General features: G+C 47.2%; 3 protein-coding genes across 8 annotated transcripts in view; 2 read left to right on the top strand and 1 right to left on the bottom strand.

The window, feature by feature from the left end:
* Positions 1 to 2,984, top strand: part of LOC125957266 (protein SCAI) — a 7,403-nt gene extending 4,419 nt beyond the window's left edge. The window contains exons 5-11 of one of the 4 annotated variants that reach the window (XM_049689855.1): positions 718 to 846; positions 918 to 1,054; positions 1,117 to 1,305; positions 1,383 to 1,581; positions 1,651 to 1,712; positions 1,799 to 1,999; positions 2,081 to 2,984. In XM_049689855.1, coding sequence (XP_049545812.1) covers positions 718 to 846; positions 918 to 1,054; positions 1,117 to 1,305; positions 1,383 to 1,581; positions 1,651 to 1,712; positions 1,799 to 1,999; positions 2,081 to 2,325 — 1,162 coding nt within the window. In that variant the 3' untranslated portion in view covers positions 2,326 to 2,984. Of the gene's footprint in view, positions 1 to 702; positions 847 to 917; positions 1,055 to 1,116; positions 1,306 to 1,382; positions 1,582 to 1,650; positions 1,713 to 1,795; positions 2,000 to 2,080 lie in introns of all 4 variants that reach the window. The other 3 variants (XM_049689854.1, XM_049689853.1, XM_049689852.1) reach the window with 3 other exon arrangements.
* A 5,716-nt stretch (positions 2,985 to 8,700) lies between these two features.
* On the bottom strand, positions 8,701 to 19,997 carry LOC125956701 (dnaJ homolog subfamily C member 13). 3 transcript variants are annotated; one of them, XM_049688803.1, is made up of 15 exons: positions 19,899 to 19,997; positions 18,411 to 19,141; positions 18,199 to 18,342; positions 17,268 to 17,474; positions 16,149 to 16,997; positions 15,292 to 16,077; positions 14,633 to 15,213; positions 14,388 to 14,556; positions 13,175 to 14,305; positions 12,907 to 13,104; positions 11,479 to 12,830; positions 9,936 to 11,361; positions 9,744 to 9,866; positions 9,408 to 9,666; positions 8,701 to 9,325 (listed from the first exon to the last, which is right to left on the bottom strand). In XM_049688803.1, the coding sequence occupies exons 2-15, from the start codon at positions 18,621 to 18,623 to the stop codon at positions 9,177 to 9,179; spliced, it is 7,587 nt and encodes a 2,528-aa protein (XP_049544760.1). In that variant the 5' UTR covers positions 18,624 to 19,141; positions 19,899 to 19,997; the 3' UTR covers positions 8,701 to 9,176. The 3 variants fall into 3 exon arrangements, with proteins under 3 accessions (XP_049544760.1, XP_049544759.1, XP_049544761.1); XM_049688802.1 differs by lacking the exon at positions 19,899 to 19,997 and adding an exon at positions 19,287 to 19,346; XM_049688804.1 differs by lacking the exons at positions 17,268 to 17,474; positions 19,899 to 19,997 and adding an exon at positions 19,287 to 19,344.
* A 563-nt stretch (positions 19,998 to 20,560) lies between these two features.
* Positions 20,561 to 22,500, top strand: part of LOC125955230 (cyclin-dependent kinase 5 homolog) — a 2,016-nt gene continuing 76 nt past the window's right edge. The window contains exons 1-2 of the mRNA XM_049686238.1: positions 20,561 to 21,672; positions 21,736 to 22,500. The exon at positions 21,736 to 22,500 is cut by the window's right edge and continues 76 nt beyond it. Of these exons, the coding sequence (XP_049542195.1) occupies positions 20,952 to 21,672; positions 21,736 to 21,884 (870 nt within the window). The 5' untranslated portion in view covers positions 20,561 to 20,951 and the 3' untranslated portion in view covers positions 21,885 to 22,500. The remainder of the gene's footprint in view (positions 21,673 to 21,735) is intronic.

Genomic DNA, 22,500 nt, shown 5'->3' with positions numbered 1-22,500 from the left:
TTCACCATCCTATCATCCATGCCCACCTTTCTATATCGCCCTCAATCCACATCCATTATTTGTGGCTACACTCGTGATAAACACGAGACAAGAGTACTTATTGCTCGAGTGGCTCATGTTCGATGACTCACCAAAATTAAACTAATTTGTCCATCCAAGCACAAGCGCTTGTATGTGTCTATGATGTGTATTCGTGTACAGTTCCGAATCAACGATCGTTTGTATGAAGATCGAATCCAAAAGGCCCCTCTTTTCCTCCTATTTCACGACGTGATTCAGCCTTGCTTCATCATCATGTTAATCGTCAGGATACCGGATGCAGGATGCTCATCACGTGATTGATCTCGTTAAAACCAAGCATTGCTCATCATGCTCCTGTCCAAATCATGTCTAAACATTTCATTTCATTCATACACCAACGCGAGCACATACATATGCACACATACAAGCATTACTTGCACCTAGAGGATCCTTCATTGGAAAACATTCATCGGTCACTTACACCCATTCATTACCACCCAAAACAGAATCATCATTTTCGATCACATACCCTACATACATAGACATACAAACAACACATAAAGGACATATACACACATGCACGCACATAAACGAGAGGGTGAGGTGACCAATAGTCGAAAGCACGGGCCATTCGTCTTTTTCTGCTCAGAACGCAGCACCTTCACCCGTGTTGATTTGAAGTGGTTCCGGTTCCAGGTTAAGCCCGCTGACGACGCCACCGTGCGAGCGAACGCCCCACATGACACTCAGCCTGCAGGAGATCCTGATTGTCGGTTCGGCCTGCGAGCAGGCCAAGTTCTCCGAGCTGACGATGGACATGTTCCGGTAAGTGTGTTGTGGGTAGAAGGAACCCCACGAGAACCGTTTCCGCAACCTATTAATCTTGGTGTCCCTAGGATGCTGCAAACGCTGGAGCGAGAACCAACCGATTCGATGCACCCGATGATCGGTCATCCGATGGCGCACGGTGGACCACACGATGCCAGTCCAGCGGCTAGTCGCATGCCACCGTACGGTGTTCCAGGCTCGAAAGGTAACCCCGGTGGCCACAATCATCGTGCTCGTACCAAGTAATCCTTCTGTTCTGTTCGGTAGGTTACGTGGAAAACGGAGATCGTCGATCAATGCGTGATAACCCGCACAAGTATTTGCTCTACAAACCATCGCTCAGCCAGCTGATGGTGTTCCTGTCGAGCGGATTTAAGGAGCTACCACCGGGCGGTGCCCTGCTGCTCTACATGTCGGCCGATGGTTGCTTCTCGACTACGAAGCATCCACAAGACTGTAAGTCACTCGTCTAAGGCGGATCGGCTAAGAAGGCAGCAGCTAATGCATCCTTCCTTCTCCTTTGTTCACGCCAGATGGTTACGAATTGGGTGGGCTTGCTACAAGCGTGAAACGGGACGCCGTGGACAGTGGACTGTCGGTCAGGGGCAAGTCCAGTGCTGGCTACAAGGAACCACACTGTCTATACCCGGGCGATCTGTACCCGTATACGCGGAGGCCTCTCTTTATCATCATCGATTCGGACAATTCATTCGTGTTCCAGCATATACCCAGGTAAGGGTGCCTCTTCTCCGTTTGTCGATCGGTCGTTGCTGACGTTGGGTTTACTTCGTTCGGTTCCAGGTATTTTGGGCAGCCGCTCGTAATACTCATGTCACCCCAGGATGTTCCTGCTAGCTATCAAGGTATGTCCTTTATTCCGGTGGACGCTTCCTCTGGTTTGCTGATGCTATTTGGTTTCCGTCCTCTATTCCATTCATCGCCACAGTAGACCTACAGCACCATGGTTCATTGTTCACCCTGTTCCTGCACTCGCCCATGACGGCCATCTGTTACATCTGCAACGTGGGCGATGTACCGATACACCACTGGGAGCGATGCCAAAACTACGTCGATCGCTTCGTAACCGAAGCCTCCCGGCTAGTGACTCGTTGTCGGATGGACGAGATTGAACAAGGAATCGGTTACATAGGTTAGTGTGTTGCTGCCCTCACTCATCACAACACTGTTTACCAACTCCTTTCGCTCTTCTTGATCTTCTTTTCGCTTGTAGATTCATCGTATGTCCAGTTCTTCGGAGACGATTTCCTGCGGACACTCATTTTACGTTTTGTGTTTTGTGATGTGGCGCTACGGTTGCACCGTGGCTTCCGGGGGCGTCACCAGCGGCCACGCTGCGAGCCTCCCCTACCGGGACCCGAGCTGCTGGAGCATCCTTCGCTGGCACACATCGTGCTACAGCTGGCCACCGCGCTGGACGTGCGGGGTCACTTTGTAGAAGGGCCCGAAGGCGATTGATGCACGATGCTGCTGCTGCTCTTCCACTCCTTGCTGCCACCCACTGCCCTCGATGCCGATCCTGCATCCCGAGGATGCCGCTTTCAGCGGAGGTTGGATTCGCTTAAATCAGCTGCCCAACATCCAGCATCCGTGGTACATGAATGTCATGCAACGGCGAAAGCTGCTGCCTATAGCGTACGTTGGTGTATGATCGCCAAACTGCTGACCGCCGTTCTACTGTCCGCGACGGTGGTATGGCAGCAGCAACAATGGTGGCTACACGCTGGACGCTGGTTCTTGCAGCTTGCAGGAATGGTTTGCAGGACGTTACCGGTGCGCGGTGCGTTCCCTCCCCATCATTTATCGCCTCCAGACGATTGCCGTTTCGTTACTCAGTTATCCTTGCATCCGCCACGTGTTTCAATTCTGCTTGGGTGCTCCGGTTGAGGGGAAGTGGGCGTGATATCGCGATATTTCGACAACAGTTACACAGAGTGCGAGTGTGAGCTTAACGTTTTGCGCCAAATCCAAACCGATCGACCTACCGTTGGTGTTACCGGTTCATACCGGCAGCTGCGGATCTCTAGAGCCGTCGTTTCAGGAACGGGAATGCGGCAGATGCGAGGCCAGCTCCCTATCCCATTGCAGCGCACCCTGTGAATGCCGGTGCCCCTCTGTGAGAGTATAGATATATCAAAGTTTATCTATTTTAAAATATATAAATATATTTATATTTATATATATAATTAAATCTATATATATATACATATAAATATACATACTTCAGCAAATATATATATATGAAAAACAAATATATACATATATATATATATACATAAATTTTTGCTTGCGCAGTGAAACGTTACGGAGCAGGAACTGCAAAATGTAAAACTCGCGAAGAAGTGTGAGGACTATTGCTTAAAAATGGATTATCAAAATTCATGGGATCGCCTACAACCAGCCGCTATCCGGCAAACAACTGCAAACACAAACCGAGCATTACTAGAACTCAAAAAGGAAGACATGCGTTTCGGTTTCGGTTGAAGGCTTGTCAAGGATTGTGTTTAGTCAAAAATGCATATTTGTCGGTCTCGGTGATGATCAATCACAGATACACCCAGTTACAAGATAAGGGCAAGGGTTCTAATTTCAGACACGATCGCACAGTAACCGGTGATCGCTCTTTCCAGTGTTTTGGTTCAGATTTCTTTCTTATCTCGTTGGAAGCTAGGATCTTCTCATTCCTTGCAACCACTCGGGAACCGCGGTAAGCGGTGCAGTAGACCAAACAGAGCCATTGGGCCTGATTTTTTGATGAATGATGGAGATGAATTCGAGAAGTAAGCAGATGAAAAAAGGAAAGGGGAGGGGGGAGGTGGAAAGAAGAAAAAAAAAGGTGAACTACTTAAGAAGATACCCAGCCGATATTTGGACAATATATAAACGTGTGATCACTGCCGCTATTTCGCTTCATTAGTAGGACAAACCAAACCACTAACAAAAAACCACACATACACAACACATGAAATCGAAACCACAACACGACCCATTGGAAAGCGTACAGAAGAACGGAGGATAATGGGGTAAGGAGCTACCCTTCTCATAGCGGAAATGTAACCGGCAAACAGAGAACGAGGTGGAACGCGGGACTTGTATGAAATGGTTCATTTAGCGCACTATCCTAAGCGATTGAAGGAGAAACGAAGAGGTGAGACGGAGGCTAACAAAATGTAAGAAGCAAAACAAACAAGCACTATATATAAACCAATTATATAGACATATATATATACATAGCATATAGTGTAATATGCATATTTATTTTTTCCCGCGCAAGCTTCATCTCGCCTCCCCGATGCCGTGCCTCCTGGGCCAGACACATGGTGGCAGGTTTTGTTTTGTCTTTTTCTTGCAAGCCATCTTTGCTGTTCTTTTGTGTTTAGAAAAAAAATGGAAAGATGGGAAATGCTTTAGGAAAGGGTACTTCGCTTCATTTTAGTGGACATCAACATTTAACAGTAAAACAAAAAAGAATCTATAAATGATGCCGCTAGCATAAATGAGGTGTAGATAGGGAATTATAGTAGTGAAAAAGAGGAGAAGAGGAAAAAAAGAAGAAGGATGGAATGAAAAATAGCTACAAAACAAAGTATAAACTATAAAAGATCAAAGAAGGTTAAAATAGAGAAAAAGTGCATAACGAAAGCGATATAAAGAGTCAAAGAAAAAACAAGCGAGAGCTGGTGATGAAAGTATTAAGCCACAAAGCGCGAAAGAATTTTTTTTCATTCCTTTCCACCTAGAAAGAGAAATCCATCAACTTTGCGCTAGTCCAAAAACGGAAATCAGACTACCAATCTGTATGAATGGTGCAATGAATGGATGATGAATTCTTAATAGATGTTAGATGATGCTGTATATAATCATTGTCATACTCTCCTCCCCGGGTCGCAACAAGTAGAACATAGTCGTAGTAAATGTATCTGTTTGTCGGTCTGTGTGTTTTTCGTTGTGAACGTTTTCACAGGCATTAAATCGCCCTAGATTGCGCCGATTTCACGTTGCTTTGATTTATCGGTGTTTGTTTGAAGGCACTGCATAATGTGGTATTTTTAATTTCCAATGCTCTCAGTTCACTGTGTCCCCCTGCTAGGTGAATTTTAGAGTACAACACTGCAGCTTCCTGTTTAACAGGGTTTTCAAAGATCCGATTGATTCGCTTGAGTAAAGCTCACCGAAAATGGTTTTGATGTTCGAGCATTTCCAGCCCGGAAAAAAGAGGAAGAAACGCATAGCAACATTCCATTAGCATCTTTCAATTGGTGGGAAGCGTATAAAGAGAATAGATACTGTTAGCTCAATGCCACAAGACACAGCGATATTCTATCCAACAGGAAGGCTTTTGTTCTGCTCCTCGTTGCTGAGCGGAAAGTTTAGGACGGAAGGCACAATCAAGCGTATCACAAGGGCGAACCAAGGATCACAGCAGGAGAGGAAGGTAAAGTAGTTAAACGAAAAAGGACCTTTCATCAAAAACCATCAATAGATAAATCGTATTACATACAAAACGCTTCTAGGTTATATGCGGATGATGTTAGGTGTTAGAACGAAGTAACAGATAGCAGGAAAGACACAAGATGTACCAACACTCTATTTAATCATTGGTAATGGTAGTGGCAACACTTCTTCTGTTTTTTTCTGTTTGCGGTTCTGAACGCCCGCAACATGTAACCACTAGCCCTATATTGGCCCTCAAGGGAGGCGCCATCCTAGTCACAGCTTCGAAGGCTTTCCTAAATAGCTGCGCGATTTCCGTCGTCATGCTTTGTGGTTTATGGTGAATCCGTTTAACCATTGTCATCGTTTAAGTTTCGCTTCCGCTTTTGGGGCACGACCTGGCCATTGTACAGCTGAACGAGAAGCTGAAGATGAGAGAGCGATGTTTTTTGGGAAATTTAGCAAACTCTCATTCGATTCGTAGGCAGTAGAAAGTGACTGACGCAGTGCAGCAGCGACAGCAGAAGTAGCAGCGGATAAGGAAGCAGCAGACCCTAAAGGTGATACCAAAGTGTTTAAGAGAATATACAAAACTAGGCAAAACAAAAGGAAAGAAACATAAAAAGATAAGTAAGTTGAAAAGCAAACAAACAAAATACCACAAACATTCTCTGTACTCTTGCCGATACAAACATGAGGTGAATGAAGGGGATAGAGAACTGCAAAACAAAGAGTATCCTTAACCGTAGTTAAAGCATCAAGTAAAACACGAGAGCAGTCATAAGGGATGAATCTATCAAAAAAAAAAACAGACAAAAGTAACGGACACAAAAAGATCGGAGAAGCAAATGCAGAGCTGACACAAAACAAAGGTAAAATACTGAAACATCAATATATCACTGCCCTAAGTGTTTCAAACTAAAGTAATCTGAGAAAGCAGAGGTCGATTCGTTCAATATGGTGGCAAATAAACGCCAACCAAAGTCGCCAACTATTTTCTCTTGTGAAAACGACGATTAGAAAAAGGTAACAGCACATGTCACTCACTACTTACAATCAAACACCCTCACCGAAAGACGCAGACTAAGTGTATCATTATTTCAAGAACGGTTTTGACTATGATATGCTTTAAATTTCATTTCAACTGTGCATTCTGCATCTCATCACAGAAAATGCTCATTTCCTTCTTCACAAAGGCTACTGTTGCGTTGTGGTAACGAAAATTGTATGGAATGAAACATCGGCCATAGAGAGGGCATGGCATCGAAATGGGGTAATGGCATCTGTTCCCCGCTCCCTATTTTTCCTCGGTGGGCTAGGTACGGTACATGGTTTCAACGTACGATGGACGCGAAATCGAAACACAGCGCACCACCATATGCAGAGAATGCTGGTTTTTTGGCTGGTTAGGGAGAATAGAGACGAATCCATCTTTTTTATGAAAACCGCGATAGCTAAACACTTAGAAACAACACTTGAGCCAGGATAGCAGCCGAAGTTGGGAAAACATGCAAACAATCACTTATTTAGAATAGCTTCTCTCTGAACGATGTTGTGGGGAACCAGAACAAGCGAATAGAATAGACGACTACGTAGACGACGACGTCCGCGAATACGTAACTAGGTAACACGGTTTACAGTGGCACAAAACCTGGGATTCGATTGAAGTTTTCAACTCTTTAGGTCGGGCTACTGCCAGTCTGTTGGTACAGCAACAGGTACAGTGGCCAACTCATGCTAGAGGTTTAGACTTTTTTTTACGCAATCCAGATCGTATCGTTTCAACCATGACCATGAAAAAAACGTTAAAAATCCACCTAAAAATCGCACACGCAAAACATACTCCTACAGAGACAGGTAAAATACGAAAAACTGAAAAGTGACGAATGGATAGAGCCGACGAAGGAAAATAGTAGTTGAACTCAATAGAAAAACACGACAAAAGGTAAACCAAAATGGCGCCTGAATCGAACTTTGATCGAACGAGTTGGTGAATCGAATCATGAAGATAGTAGCTAATAGTAGGACCGAAGAGGGGTGAGCGAACCAGGGATGAGCGTAACCAGGAGCAAGCGCAGGGCCGCAGATCGCCATCGTTCAGGGGGCTTTCTTGGCATTGTTTCTTTGCTTTAGCGGAACGGAAGTGAACCACCTGCCGGCTACCCTTTCACCCGTTACAAAACACATACATACAGACACGCCACGAGAGACGCGTACAGAGACGCCTAGTATCCTTCGAACTAAGAAATTAGGGAAACGACAAACCCATAATGATGAATGATGAAAAGTAAACGCACATTTTACAATTAACAATCGAATAGTTCTATAGGCAAAACGTTCTATAAACCAATTCTCCTGGCACTGTTTCCACGTTGCGATGGAACGAGCCGAATGGTGCCGGGGAACAGATAACGTAGAATGCGCTGGACTTCCCTCTGCCCAAAGCAAATCTAAATGAAGAAACATAGACAAACTAAACCAATGTAGAATGCAGAGAGCGAGAGATAACGAAGGGAATAACCTGTGGTAGCGCGATGAAACCTTTACAAAAGTTAAGCAATGTAAACCCCATCCCGAACCTGTGTGTCCTCCTGTGGCCTTTCGAGGCACAACGGCGTTGTATGATAAGCTAGTATTGCGTATTAGGCTCGTAATTCACTACCAGACCGCACTGCTATTACTCTTCAAATCAGTCATTTCATTGATTGTTTCTTCATACTTCGCCCTAACATGCAGAACAACACGCTTGCTCACTATTATCGTTGATTTGTGCCAGCCTGAGTAGTGAGGCGTTTTGATTTGAAAACCCACAGTACAATGCCTACCGCTGTTGGTAATAAAAGGAGTGGGATGAAATGAAATGGATGAACTTGCTACGAGATGATATGACGTCTACGCTCTGTGCTATTTGCTATTATAGATCGATCAGCCCCTTCCCCCGCCCCCTCCCCCTTAAGAGTTCCCTCCTTCCGTCCTTCTCAATTAACGATCATCAACCTGCTCCCCCATATGCCCTCCCTTACCTCCATTAGGACTTATTGTGTAAGAGTCACATGTCAGCGCTATATAGGAACAAGGCAAAACTTTGAAACAAGCGGCATTTGATCAGCCGCTAACATAAACCAGTAGAGACAAAGAGAGAGAGAGAAAGTCAGAGAGAGAGAAAGGGAAAGGGGAGAACGAGCGACAGATTGAAAGAAGCCGACCGGATGTGGCCATGGCACAGACACAAGAAACGCTGAAACTCTGCATGATATGAGTGCGAGCAGAGCAGAGAATGAAGGAAAAAAAGTGTTACAAAAAAGTCTGAAACTATATAATAAAGATACAAAACTAACATTAAAAAGTTGATTATTGCCCGCAGACCGGTGAGACTACGCGGTATGGATACAACATCTATACTCTGCACAAACAACATACCAAACAGTTGTTGTTTGCCACTTTATTTCCTTGTATATTCACGATTTGGTTAAGGAATTGTGTGTTATTGTTCGCGCAAAACATTTCGCCAACGCGTTTCGCTTGATATTTTACAACGTTACCAGACAACGTTCCATTCTAATACACATTTGTTTCCTTTCTTCCCGCTTATTGTTTCACCGAACCTTTTCTTCCAGTTTCCACTTTCGCGACTAAAATATCACATTACAAAACGCGCACAAGTCGAAACTGAGAGCTGATGGAGAGAGAATCGTGATGATAGGAATAATACCGAGGACCCTTCAGGGCCAGAGTTTGAGTATAATCGGGTCAAGACCCTCGGTTAATTGCGGGGGTGGTTAAGCGAACAGAAACGCAAAATTAATGGCCAATAATCGGTAGCTCGAACCTCTAGACATCTCTTCTTTCTTCCTGCGCTGTGGCGAAGTTGGAACTTAAATACTTCCACCGCCACCACCGCTACTACTACTGTTGCTACGTGCGAACAGAGGATCATCACGATCCATGGGGGGTGGTGATGTCAGCACTTCTACATTCTTCGTCGGCCCTTGAGTCAAATAGCCAGCTGTCGTGTTCGGTACACCTGTGTATAGATCACAAAACGGATTAATAAGCAAAGCTCGATCGAAACAAATCACGCGACGGTAAAGGATGGAGCTACGAACCCATAAGATAACCTCGCACATCCGTATCGGTAATGAACAGATCGTGCTTCTGGTCGCGATACTCGGCCCAGATTGGGTTCTGGTTGAGTATGTGTGCTACCCGGTCACCATACGTCAGATTCGAAGCCATCGCCTTGAGGGCGGCCACTATTTGGGCTTTCACCATTGCCGGATTGGTAGCCAGCTCGAAGCGTGTATCTAGCAAGGCCAGCAGGTAAGGTATTAATTGACACTCGAGTGATTGACGTATCAGTGAGTCCTGTTCAAGAGAAAGTAAGTGAGCGAAAAATTATAAGCAAAATGATAAAGATTACATGGATAACATCTTATCCTTACATGTTGACACTTGAACAATCGACTGAGGGTTTCACAAGCGGTCGCGGTAAGATCACGATGGCGCTCCATGCAACTTTTCAGCGATGGGATACACTCCGTTTGTGAAATCGCACTCACACAGATCTGAAGCGGAAGAGAGACAAAAAATGTTAAGGAATCAGTGGACGAAGGATCTAGAATCCCGTATATTACCTCAGACAGCGAGAGCTGGTGCAGTACGGTGAGGGCACTCTTTGGCTGAACAGAAAGTTGACGGAAAAACTTCGGTATATGGCCAAGGACCGGTACAGAGTCGGCAAGGTTGGGCTGGGCGTTCAATAGGAGCACGAGCCCGGTAGTGGCCAGATCGAGTACTCCCTTGTCCACGCCCGAACGGCTGATATTGTCTACGATGAAATCGAGCAGATCAGCTAAAAACTGTTTCGGTTTCCGAAGCGTCCATCCCGGGTTTGACACGTAAAGCCGGAGATAAACCCCCGAAATGATCAGCTCGTTCGAGAGCAGCTCGGGCAGTATTTCCGGATCACGCCACAGTGTGCGCGGGTTTTGGCGCTGCTGTGCACCGAAGGTATTTGCCATTATGTGCACAGCATCGGAAACGCACGCCCTTATATCATCGTTCCAGATTAACTCCGGGTGCTCGTGAACTGATTCGTACATTTGCACTGCCACCGACGTCGAGTCGATCATCGCATCGAGAAAGACGGCTGGTAGATATTTGCACACTGTAATGCGCACCTTCGGCCCGCTGAGCTTATCGGCGTTCATCTTTGCCAGTATCTCGGCGCACTGTTCCCGGATCTGCGGATTGCTGGCGTTACAGAACAGATCGAGCAGATAGATCACAGCACCCTTGGCATGGCCCTCCTTCACCATCTTCGGGACGTTCAGCAACCCGGACAGGGTTTCCAGGACACGGCATAAGTGCTCTCTCAGCTCACCATCCTTCAGGACGACCAGATAGAGGCCAAAGATTTCACAAGCGGCTATCTCAGTAACACACTCCTTGTTGCGTGACACCTGACAGACGACCTCCAGTGCTAGCGTCTTGACGATGCGATTCTCCTGCCCACACACGCTCGTTGATAACAGCGCGAACAACATCTCGAAGTGCCCGATACACTGTATCTCGACGTTTGTGTTCGATTTAATGACCGATATTAGCGCCTGCAACGCCATAATGAGATGTCTGGTGGTTGTGGCCGGCGAATGATTCGTGAAATCGTACTTGGGACCATTGCTCTGCGATGTTCCTCCCGGTTCCACCAGCTGGCTCCGTTGCTTCGATCGTGCATACTCACTGAGCACGGCGCTTATGTCGCTATTACCCGGCTGCCCTGGTACCTTCGGGGCATTCCGTTGCGGTGCCAACGGTTTCCAGGTTTTTGTTGGAACGAGAATAGAATCTCCCATCGATGGAAGAGGAGGTGGTTTAATGGCTGCTGGACTGGTAGCACTCGAACTTCCTCCACTAGCGCTGACATTGCCATTCAGATGGTTGTAAGATTGCTTCAGAAATTCGAGCAAATCCATCACAAAGCTCTTCGGGTTAGCAATCGGATACGTTGGCATTTCGTTGTACACTCGGATGAAGATGCCGCCAATCTTAAGCTCGTCACTGGAACGAAGACCCCAAACGAAATGTTAGAAATCTGAGCTGAGCGAACCAGGCTGTGCCTACAGCACAGCAGGCTCAGGATCCTAATAGACAGAGAACTACGCCATTGTTACTCACCGATGGGCGTCATATGAGAAGCCTTGCACCAACCCATAGATATCCGTCACATCCTCGTACTGCTCCCGAGCTGCCACGGTACGCTGATGTTCGAGAAAATCCGTTAGCTGGGCACGCGTTCCATTGTCCCAAATCAGGTACGGATTGCGCGTGTTGGAGGTCAGCATCTTTAATACCGTCTGCTCATTGTCCGTCACCATCTTGCTCGCGACGTACGGTGTTAGCAGTCGATCGAGGATTTGCTTTACGATCGCATTCGCCGGGGGGTGGGTGTTGCTGATTTTGTACTTTTTGCTCTGCAACCCTTTCTCACAGTCGAGCGGCTCGCCATCTCCCACCACTGCCACTGTGCCGTCACCACCGCCACCACTGAGCCCGTCTTTTCCATTTTTTTCCTGCAACACTCGGTCAAGGGAAGCCACGGACTGTATCAAGCTTGAATTGTTCTGTATCAGATTCGACGCGTTCTGCGAGTACGTCTGCGAGTTACGACCAGCGGACAGCGGTGATTCGCTGCGTGATGTTGGGCTACCCGAAGTGTTTTTTCCAGCGAGTGCCGGCTGTTGTGTCTTTAGTACGGCCGTTTTAGGATCGTCCAACAGTGTCATCTGATAACCGGCAAGTGCAACACAGGCCAGCAGCGATAGTTTTGATAAATTATTGGCCACGTGCTGTTGGTTAGAACATTCTTCCGATGTTACACCACTCTCATCCAGTGTGTAATCATAATCGAAGAGGAACAACATCAGCGACCACAGGACACCGTTACGCACGAGATTGTTCTGCAGATTCACATTGTTCACCGCCAGCGAGGTAACCAAACTGACCGAGAGCGAGTGTTTGAAGTACACGACACGACACACGTCAGCGATTAGTTGTGGCAACTCGAGAATCTTTTTGCGGCAGTTCTCAAAGCAACACGCCACATCGAAGCAGCGGGTAATGTTGGAAATCACCTCATAGTGCAACGAGGAACGGTCCGAATCGACCCCGAGAATCGATACACAACGTGAATATGCATCTAGCAGCGCTTCGATGCCCTCTTCGCGCCGTAGCTCCTCTGCGTTCAGGGCTGAACAGTGAACTGTGTGGTAGCAAAGCTCGGATGCCGCACTGAGCAGCGGAACACTCTTCGAGAACAGCTGATCATCCTTCGTCTCGAGACGTATCGTTTTGATAAGCTGCGGGTAGCCGGCGTACTTGTATGGTCGAAGCTCTTCCGCATATCGATCGAAGAGGATGGATTGTGTGCGGAGAATCAGCACGATGTTGCTCGGATTCGGTCCATCGGTGTTCAGTGCATTTCGGGAACAGAGAAATTCATACGCACGATTTACGCGCTCGAAAATTTCCTGAAAAACCACGTGGAAAAAAGGTTAAACCGTTAATGCGCGTCTCAGTTTTCATTTAATGGTGCCCTCTACTCACACGTCCGTTGGGATTCTTATCCGGATGGTACATCTGTGCCAACCGGTAGTACGCTTTTCGGATGGCCGACTCGTCCGGGTTGGGATTTTTCGTCAAGTCGAAATCAAGGTCCAGATAGGCCTGAGTCACCGTCATCTGCGAAGGCTTCTTCTCTACTTCCTTGCGCCAAGCGTCGAGTGTGTGTTTCAGCAGTTGAACCTAATACGAAACAAACGAATCAGTTGTTGGTTCGTACTTAAGTAAACACGATGGCACGTTGGTCTCTTACCGGGTCAGGTATAGGCCAGTTTGGAAACTTGACCGTATCACATAGATGGCGGAGGTAGAAGATGTGACAGAACAGTTCGTTCTCAAGCTGCGGATAGCTGATCACCGGTATCGCCAAGTACGGATACCGAGCCATCGTGTGGCCCTTTAGTTTGGGCGTAAAGTCGGCAATGTGTGCGGATATTTTTTCGATCAACATCCGGCGCATCTCGGAGCTCCAGATGACCTCGGGTGTATCGAACTCACCGAGAAACGTTTCGGCGAACTTCTCCGCGCTGTGATTCTCCAAGAAGCAAACCATTGCCTCAGGCAACAACTGACCAAGAATGCTGCGATACATGATGCCCGATTGGGAACCGGTTGCATCCTCACTGCGGAAAGCTTGCTTCATGTGTGTCATCTTCAAGAAGCGAGCGATCGGCAGTATGTTGCTGCCCGTATACATAAGCATAAAGTAGAACACGCCAGTCAGATACACCTTCGACATCTCCGGATTATCCTCCATGATCTGACACAGGAGCGTAGCGACACGTTCTAGCAGCCCCGGATCGTGCGTCAAACAAACCTGCACAATGTGCGGGAGGCAAATGAACTCAGACAGTTTGCGGGAAAGCCGTGGACCGGGAATGAGGACAGCTTCACCATCTCGTGCACGGCTTGGAAAAAATGCCGTACACTGGTTCAAAATATCCAACACATGCTGCGCTAGCTCCGACTCGTTGAACAGTGGGCTTCCCTTTGCCATTAGGCACCACTTGAGCTGCGGTATCTGCTGCAGTGAACGCCATCCATCCATACCGACGGCCCAACAACGAGTTCGAGGGGTCAGCATACCCTTCGTCCACAGTTCTCGCAGCTCCGAGAACATGACAGGCCCACAGCGTTCCGGTTTTTCGTTTTCCCGCTCCACGTTATAGTACCAGTCTTTCTCCTCGTGAAGCTTCATGTTGGGACCGGCTTCGATCACGTTTGTCTTGGTGTTCAGCGTCGCGCGTCCTTTGTGCAGATGGGCTAGAGTAATCAGATCGACCAGATAGTTGACATGGTCGGTCAAAGGGCGGCAGTTGGATTTGTGCAACACCAGATTCTTGATCAGGATGATCAATGCATCACGTAGTGCAGGAGAAAGACACTGCAATAAAAAGAAGAAATGAACATAATCAACTCTTTCTATTACTCCCCTTCATCTCTCTTTCTCTTCCTTTTTCCCTTACCCTGTCCAACATTTGCAAAATGTACGGCATATCACTGAAATAGCCTATCTCTTCGTAATAGCGCTTGTACACCTTTGCCAAAGCTTGCAACGAAGTCACCGTGAGTTGATCATCGTTTAGTCGATTCCGACACAATACTCGTCGGTACAGTGCATTGAAGAGTTCGATGCTAAGAGATTAAGAGTACGGAAATTAATATACAACTTCAGTTGTTTCACTGCCAATAGGGCTTCCTGGAATCTTACGGATTCTTCACGAGATTCTGTGGCCAATCGTCGCGCTCCAACAGCAAACGTATATAGTAGTCCCCGATCTTGATCTCATCCGCCAAACACTGGTACTGCACCTCGAACTCATCGTAGTTCCAGGCCACCAGCATACTGCCGGCCAAGTCCTTATCGGCCGAAAATTGTCGCAATTCGTTTTCCAATGCGGCTCGCAGCTCTTCCCGTGTCTTGTGGTTCCAAATCAAATTAGGCATTGCGTGGTTCTTGCCGAATTGATAAAAGAACAGAGGCAAGTTGAACGGTGATCCACCCTGTTCGCCTGCCTTTTTACGTTGCCGTCGGTTACGCAGCACTATCGGGCGGTTCTTTTGCGTCTGCTGTAGCTTTTCCTGTCGAGCATCGATCAGATTCATGCCCCAGTGTTTAATACCTTCCAGATGTTTTTCCAGCAAATAGTTTAGTCGTTTGCTGCCTCCACTAGTATTGCCGGCATGCTGTACCGCCAGCTTCAGATTGTCGCGAAAGTTCAGCTTGTCTTCCTCGATGTCTTCCTTTGGGACGGGTGCTTCACTTTCCAGAAACGAAAGCAATCCTGCAGGCTACAAAATTAGAAGGATTAGTTAGAAATCACTAACATTGCCACCATTTCCCCTTTTGCCGGAGTACGGCATACTTACAAAAATTCGCTTCAACAGATTCATCGCATCATCACTATCCGTTATCCAGAGACCCACGAGATGTCGCGACAGCTGACGGTGGGTGAGCATCGTGGAGTCGTTCGTGGGCGTATACAACGCAACAAGCATGTGTCGGCAGAGGGCGGCTTCATCCAGGGCTAGGGTTTGCATTTGGCTAGAGATGGCCGCATCACCCTCTTCGATCAGTGCACGCATCACCAACCCACTACCTTTTACGATGGCCAACGAGGGATGTTGGAACAGCTTGTAGAGCGTGCGGCCACGGGAAGCGACCATTTCGAGCAGTATATCGAATTGTTTCCCATCGGTAGTTTCACTGTACGGCACACACAAGGCAAACGTTAGGAAATCAAGCATCGCGGACAGTACCAATGCACCGCTACCCTGGTTCACATGACGGCTCCACATATCTAGCAACTGCTCGAGGAATGCTTTCGTGTGCAGTAGCGAGCTCTTGTTGAGCTGTTCCTGCTTCAGATCATGGTCGGAGTGCATCAATGAATTTACCATATCGATCGCTGCATATGTTACTGCCAGATCGTTACGCTTGAGGGCACTAACCACCTTTAATCCGATTGCTTCCCGGAAGCCCGGCAGATTCGTGAATGCTGCGAATCCCGCCTTGCTAGCTAGCAGCCGGCGGAGCACGTGAAATGAAGCTTCCAACTCTACGTTACTAAGCTGAGAGTTGTCCTCTTTACTGCTACCGATCAGTGCTTGCAGCGCACCAGTAATCAACCGTTCCTTGCTCTCGGCAAACAAACTCTGTAATAGAAAATGAAATAAGTTGCCGAATTAAAAGGGATTCACTCGCCGAATAATTCTGTTGCACTTACATCCTGTGTTACACTGTAGTTCAACCCACTATAGGGAATGTTGGAATTGAACCGTTCCATCACATCAAAACGCTTCACGGGATACTGGTAGCAGCTCATAATGTATCGTAACAGATTCGCCTCCGTCTCTTCATCCACACTCATCGTCAGCGGTCCTACTCTCTTCCCTCGTGGTGTACTCGACATTCTAACGTGCACATCGGCATTCCCGCATGATCGTACCGCATCGAGCAGGGTCGCGAGCAGCGAATCGCGATCGTTCGTAATATACGATCGCACTAGCCCGTTCTTGTACTCTATCGAAAACTTTTGAATATTTTCCGCGTGCCGTACCAGCGCGAAAATGTTATCGAGAGGGCGCAACGTACAGATGCTGTACGTCTGCGGATCTCGCTCGAGCAGTGTTGTATCTGTAAGGCAGAGAATGCGTCGCATCGGTTCCGAATGGCGCGGTGTTACCTTCTGGACGGTAAACTCCGACATCGAAGTTTGATGCTGATCACCACTGTAAGCTCCGAAGCGCTGTTGCTCGAACTGCTCGAGCGTTATCTGGTTCTTCAGCACCTTGATCTCGAGCCCCAGGAACTGTTGCGCGTTCTGAACGATCATCTGCACCACATCGTGATTTCTCTCGACACGAAACAAATGTAACCGGCTATGGCCACCGTACGCCAGCACGATCCCATTCGGATAGTCCTGAATGCCGATAATTCCATCGATATCTTTGTAGTTGTAGCTGGCCAATATCGTGTTTGTGGTTGGATCGAGCTGATCTAGTGAACTTGGCGTTACTTCCAGCGTGGCTGGCAGCGTCGTGCCGGACCAGTGATGCTTGTAAGCAGTGTATTTCTGGAAAACGAAAATGAAAGCACGGATCTTTTAAGTGCCACAACAAGCTCCCTAAACCATAACCATAATCCTCCCTTTCGTGATTGTTTTTCTGTACAAAACAAAACCTTAATTCTAATTCTTATTTACAGTTTTTGGCATCCCTCACTCTACTAATCAAATACCGAATCTATTTAAACCCCTGTTGCGTGATCTTTCTTCCCCATCCATCCCAAACACACATCGGTTCAATCGTTTTCGGTAAGTAGTGCGAGCTCGCTGCGAACTCACTTTGGCCATATCGGTACTACACGGCAAACTGGGCCTAACTGGAGGCGTAAGTGGTAGAAACGAGGATACAAGCGTCTTTAGCCACCACGTCCACGCCACCCCCTTGCTACTACCATCGTCCCGTGTCCCGGTACGCAATGAAGCTGATGGAAAGGATGACGAATGGTGGTAGACGAGCGGATCGACAGGACGTTCAACTACATCATCCTGCAAACAACAGAAACGTGAGCAAACAGTGAGCAGGGCGCGCAGAAAGATGAGAACAGGGCAAAACTACGAGCGGAAACGTTGCGGACGGTGGTGGTGTTCGGGTTAATTTTGTTGTCTCACATTCGGGTTGCAAGCTATGTTCGTGAGCTGTTTGATTGATCGGTTTCGAATCGTCTGTAACCAAAGCAGGCTTTCCAAATGTTCGTTCCATTCTAATGCATCGTGCATTGGTAATGGGCTTAAAGAAGTTTTGATTGTTTGCGAATATTCCCAAAATAATGAAGAATTAATTTTGAACCGTTACGCCATGCGAGAAAACGTCCCAACAATTGTTTCTCGATTTCGTTAGTCACAGGATGGGCAGATAATGTTGCATATCGGATGCACAAGATTACTTCGATCACATGATTACATGGTTATCATGTGCTTTCTCCTTTCACAATGAATGCTACGTTCTATAGCAAACGTTGCCCCATTAAGATTGTTACATTTAGCTTAGCAATTGATGGTACATTTATCCCAAGTTAAATACCCGACTAAGAGGATATGATGATGGTTGATGTGTACCAGTGAGTCATAAGAACAATTATCACAGTGAAATACGCTATTAGTTTCGCAATCACGACAATCACGGACATAAGGGAGAGCAAGGACGTGGACACGGACAAATTAATGAACCCAAGGCGCGATTTCAATTGGCAATTCAGGTTGCAATACTTACAGGCGTTTGTTTGGGTTTTTCGTGGAACTCCTTGTGATATTTCAACAGCGAGGTAAGCACTTCGGCGCGGTTTTCCGACGAAAGTTTAACCGTTTCCAGTCCCTTCTTATCCTTTCGTAGATTCAGCACAAACTCGTATGGCGTCTAAAAAAGGATAAACATGTCGAGCGATAAGCAGTATTTATGTGCATCTCCCTCTGCTGTTTACTTACATTAGCCGTACGATTAGGCAGAACGCTGATTACATCGCCGTATAGCCACCGGTTGGTAGAATCGAACTTCTCGGGATTATAGGTGGAAATCCCTACCGCACTCACTGACAAAATGCGCCTGTACTTTCCCTTCCACGAGTGCTTCGTAACGAGAAAACTCTCGAGATCGACATTCTCGGTGGCAGTGCTGTTGATGCTCGTGGTGGTTGCCATTGCGTGCCCACCGGATCAATGAACGCTTCTCGTTCACTTCTAGCTGATAAGCCAAATCTCGCTCAGAAGGCTCGATTTTTGTTGGAACATATAACACAAAACGCAAGGGAGACCACGGCGATGCGATCGGTATGCGATCTAAACGCGAGGATCACGATTTGAGCTCGAGGGACTTTTCCTTTTCACAACATTTGGGGATTCAACCGGCACTTTTGTTGGCGCCTGACCGAAATAAAAGCAAAACGCACGCTACTAGACCGACGGCTCGACACGAAAAGGCTGTTTCGGTGGTAATTGGATACGATTATTGAACGCGTTTCCAGCGCTTGCTGCGCCACGTTCGCTTGCACTGCGTCCCGCAACCACGAACAATCATCACCGACGAGCGCAATACTTCTTCATTGGAGTGCGTTTTTGGGGTGTTGGGTGTGTTTCACTTTTCGACGTGGAACATCTCTGTGGCGCCTCACTGTTAGTCCTGGCTACGTGCCTCTGTTGTATGATTCACACAATAATTGCTGTAACGACAAATGGGCAGGATTAGTCTTCGAAATTGAGGAAAAATGCACATGTTGGCGACTTCCGAGCCACGATCGCGGTAGAAGAGTTAAGGGAACTCGGCGTAACGAACACAAACGAACAGAAGATTCTTTCTTCTCGCACATCTCTGGTTATCGCCGTGACCATAACCGTGATCGGTTATGGGACATTTCTTGCGGAAGCAACCGCGATGAGGCTCGCTGAGATTGATTAGGGAAATTACACCATCACTCGGCAAGGGGAAGCCTTATCGGTTGCTATAAACAATTATGAAAGCGAACGCATAACTTGCGCCCCACTCGTCTCCGTCCAGCCGATGATTAAAGTGAATCACTTCCAACACCCACCGACCCAGTTCTGCCCCGCACTCCTCAAGTGGTCGCTTCTTCGGCTGGCTTTGCGGTTGGACGGATTCCGAGCTAAAAAAAGGGGGAGTAAACAGACACTATCAGCCTGGCCCCCCTTTTCTCCGATCGAGTGTTGGCCAGATTTTTCAGGCATTCAGATACGGGCTTCTTGTTCTTCTATCGCCGCCTGGATGCACTCCCCCGCAATTGCCGCTTTCCTCGCGCACCCCTTTCCACATCTCTTCCACAACAGGAGATAACTGCACAATCATGAGTACCCCAGCTCTTTGTCGGGAGGATTTTCAGTCTTCAAGAGACAATGCCTTCGTGCGCAAACAACGAGACCACTTTCTCACAATACTCGCGTACATTTATCGGAGATATTTACCTACGAAAAGGAAAAATTATCCTAATTATTTCACAAAAAACTACGGACCGCGAACAAAATCTCTCAAAATTCTTAAAAACGGCACAGGGTTGTAGCCCTCATAAAAGTCGGTGAGTTTGACATTAGTCACAGTGATGATCGGTGAAATATGAGCGTGTTGCCGAAAGAAAAACGAAATTCGAAATGAAAAATGAGCTACAACCCTGTGCCGTTGTTTTTGTCCGAAAATCGCTGCAAAAAGAGGGAGTTTTTAAGTTTATTGAACAATTTCCTGAATTTCGTGATACATTTAAGGTGATAAGAGCTAGTTAGAATCATTAGCAACTCCCGCCTTCATTTCCGCTGGAAAAGTGCGCTGGGGAAGTGTAAGAAACTTCGGAAAACCGCGGCGCGAAAGATCTCCAAAAAGACCGGGCTGAATTCACGGAAAAGAATTCTACCTTATCTTTTCCCTTTACCCAAAAAGGGTCCTTCAATATCCGGCTCTAACCCCGGCTTCGGGAATCAATAAGCTTCTCACAATAAACCCCAGAGTGAGCAGAAATCTTCGGCAGAGATCCGGGTGTGTCTCGAAAGGAAACCCCCCGAAACCGGCAAGTGTTAAGGTTCGTGATTTTCCAAGAATGTGTTGCATTAACGATCGAATTCTCCTTCCAGCCTTATGGCAAGGTCCTGCAATTAAGATTACGGATAGCCGTTACCAAAGGGAACGAACAGATTGCACCCAACCGGTCCATCTCACATCCGGAAGAAATAATCCGGAATCCACATCCGGAAGAGAAATAATCGAACCAGAACATCGACAGAAACAACAACAAAACACCTAACAGAGGCACAGAAAACTGGGGCATGTGGCCTTAGCAGCTTGTCCGCAAGATAAAAGAGAGTTATATCCTCAGGAAAGTTTGCGAAGGCCCAGGAAGCTGGACTCAAGAACCGTACTGGTGTAAATCCTCATTTTTAAAAAAGAACGTAAAATTGTTGCTTTCGGCAAATTCTTGATAAAATCTCTAAAGAATCCTCTAAAGAAACTTGCAGTGAACGGTGGACAAGATGCAAAAGTACGAAAAGTTGGAGAAAATAGGTGAAGGCACGTACGGGACGGTATTTAAAGGGAAAAACCGGGACACGCTCGAAATCGTGGCCCTGAAGCGTGTGCGATTAGACGAGGACGACGAAGGAGTTCCAAGCTCGGCGCTGCGGGAAATCTGCCTGCTGAAGGAGTTGAAACACAAAAACATCGTGCGGCTGTACGATGTGCTCCACTCGGACAAGAAGCTGACCCTAGTGTTCGAACACTGCGACCAGGATCTGAAGAAGTACTTCGACAGTTTGAATGGTGAGATCGATCCGGATGTGGTCAAGAGCTTCATGTATCAGCTGCTGCGAGGGCTTGCCTTCTGCCATAGCCACAACGTACTGCACCGGGACCTGAAACCGCAGAATCTGCTGATCAATAAAAACGGGGAACTGAAGCTGGCCGATTTTGGATTGGCGCGCGCTTTCGGAATACCGGTCAAATGTTACTCCGCCGAGGTCGTTACTCTGTGGTACCGACCCCCGGACGTACTCTTCGGTGCCAAGCTGTACACGACCAGCATCGATATGTGGTCAGCGGGATGCATATTTGCCGAGCTGGCCAACGCAGGACGGCCCCTCTTTCCCGGATCGGATGTAGATGATCAGCTAAAGCGAATCTTCAAACTACTCGGTACACCGACCGAAGACACCTGGTCCGGCATAACGCAGCTATCGGACTACAAACCCTTCCCACGTAAGAATCCATTCGGGCGATTTTCACCTAGAAGACTTGTAAACGAATACCCTCTGCTTACAGTATACCCTCCGACCACCTCCTGGAGCCAGGTTGTACCCAGGTTGAACTCGAAAGGGCGCGACCTGCTCCAAAAGCTGCTCGTTTGCCGCCCACTGTTGAGACTGAGTGCCGACCAGGCCATGGCACATCCGTACTTTACCGAGAACTGAAAGCGGTTCTAGCAGTTGCGGGCGCTATTGACGATCAAACCGTTGCAGCAATCCGTCATCAGCACCACTACGAGTCCGACCGATACAACGGTAACCAGGGGAAAGGACGAGGACGATAGCGATCGTCTGTTGGCTGCCCCGAACAGTGCCGGTACGAGCCGAACTCAGGATCCGTCTTCTAAAAGTGTTCCACTAGAAACAATCTTCGAGTGACTGTAACATCCTTTCTCTAGTCCAACTGATCTGCGATGGATGACGATTTTTGGTTTTCTTTCCTTTCTCCCGCGCTGATGATGACCAAAGACAACCAATAATAATGGCCTGTCTTGTGAACACGGATGAGGTGTATTAGATTATGCTTTATGATTATGATTTCTTCCTATTTTAAGATTTCATCCTCCGGCAAATCCTGTAAGCATACATACAGGTATATAAAGACTCTCGTGCATTCATTCCCATTCGCCTCCATGTGATGGTTAGATCTTTGTTTCTTTTGTTCAAGCGTACTTTCACGTACTTATGAAACATAACATAGTATCTTAAGAATCCGATTGTAGCCTGGATAAGACAAATGAAATATCGATTTGGGCTGCCATTCGATACGATGAAAGGTACA

Source organism: Anopheles darlingi, chromosome 3, assembly GCF_943734745.1.
Source record: "Anopheles darlingi chromosome 3, idAnoDarlMG_H_01, whole genome shotgun sequence".
NCBI lineage: Eukaryota > Metazoa > Arthropoda > Insecta > Diptera > Culicidae > Anopheles > Anopheles darlingi.
The sequence above is the reverse complement of the archived record's forward strand: the minus strand, read 5'-3'. Positions and strand labels throughout refer to the sequence as shown.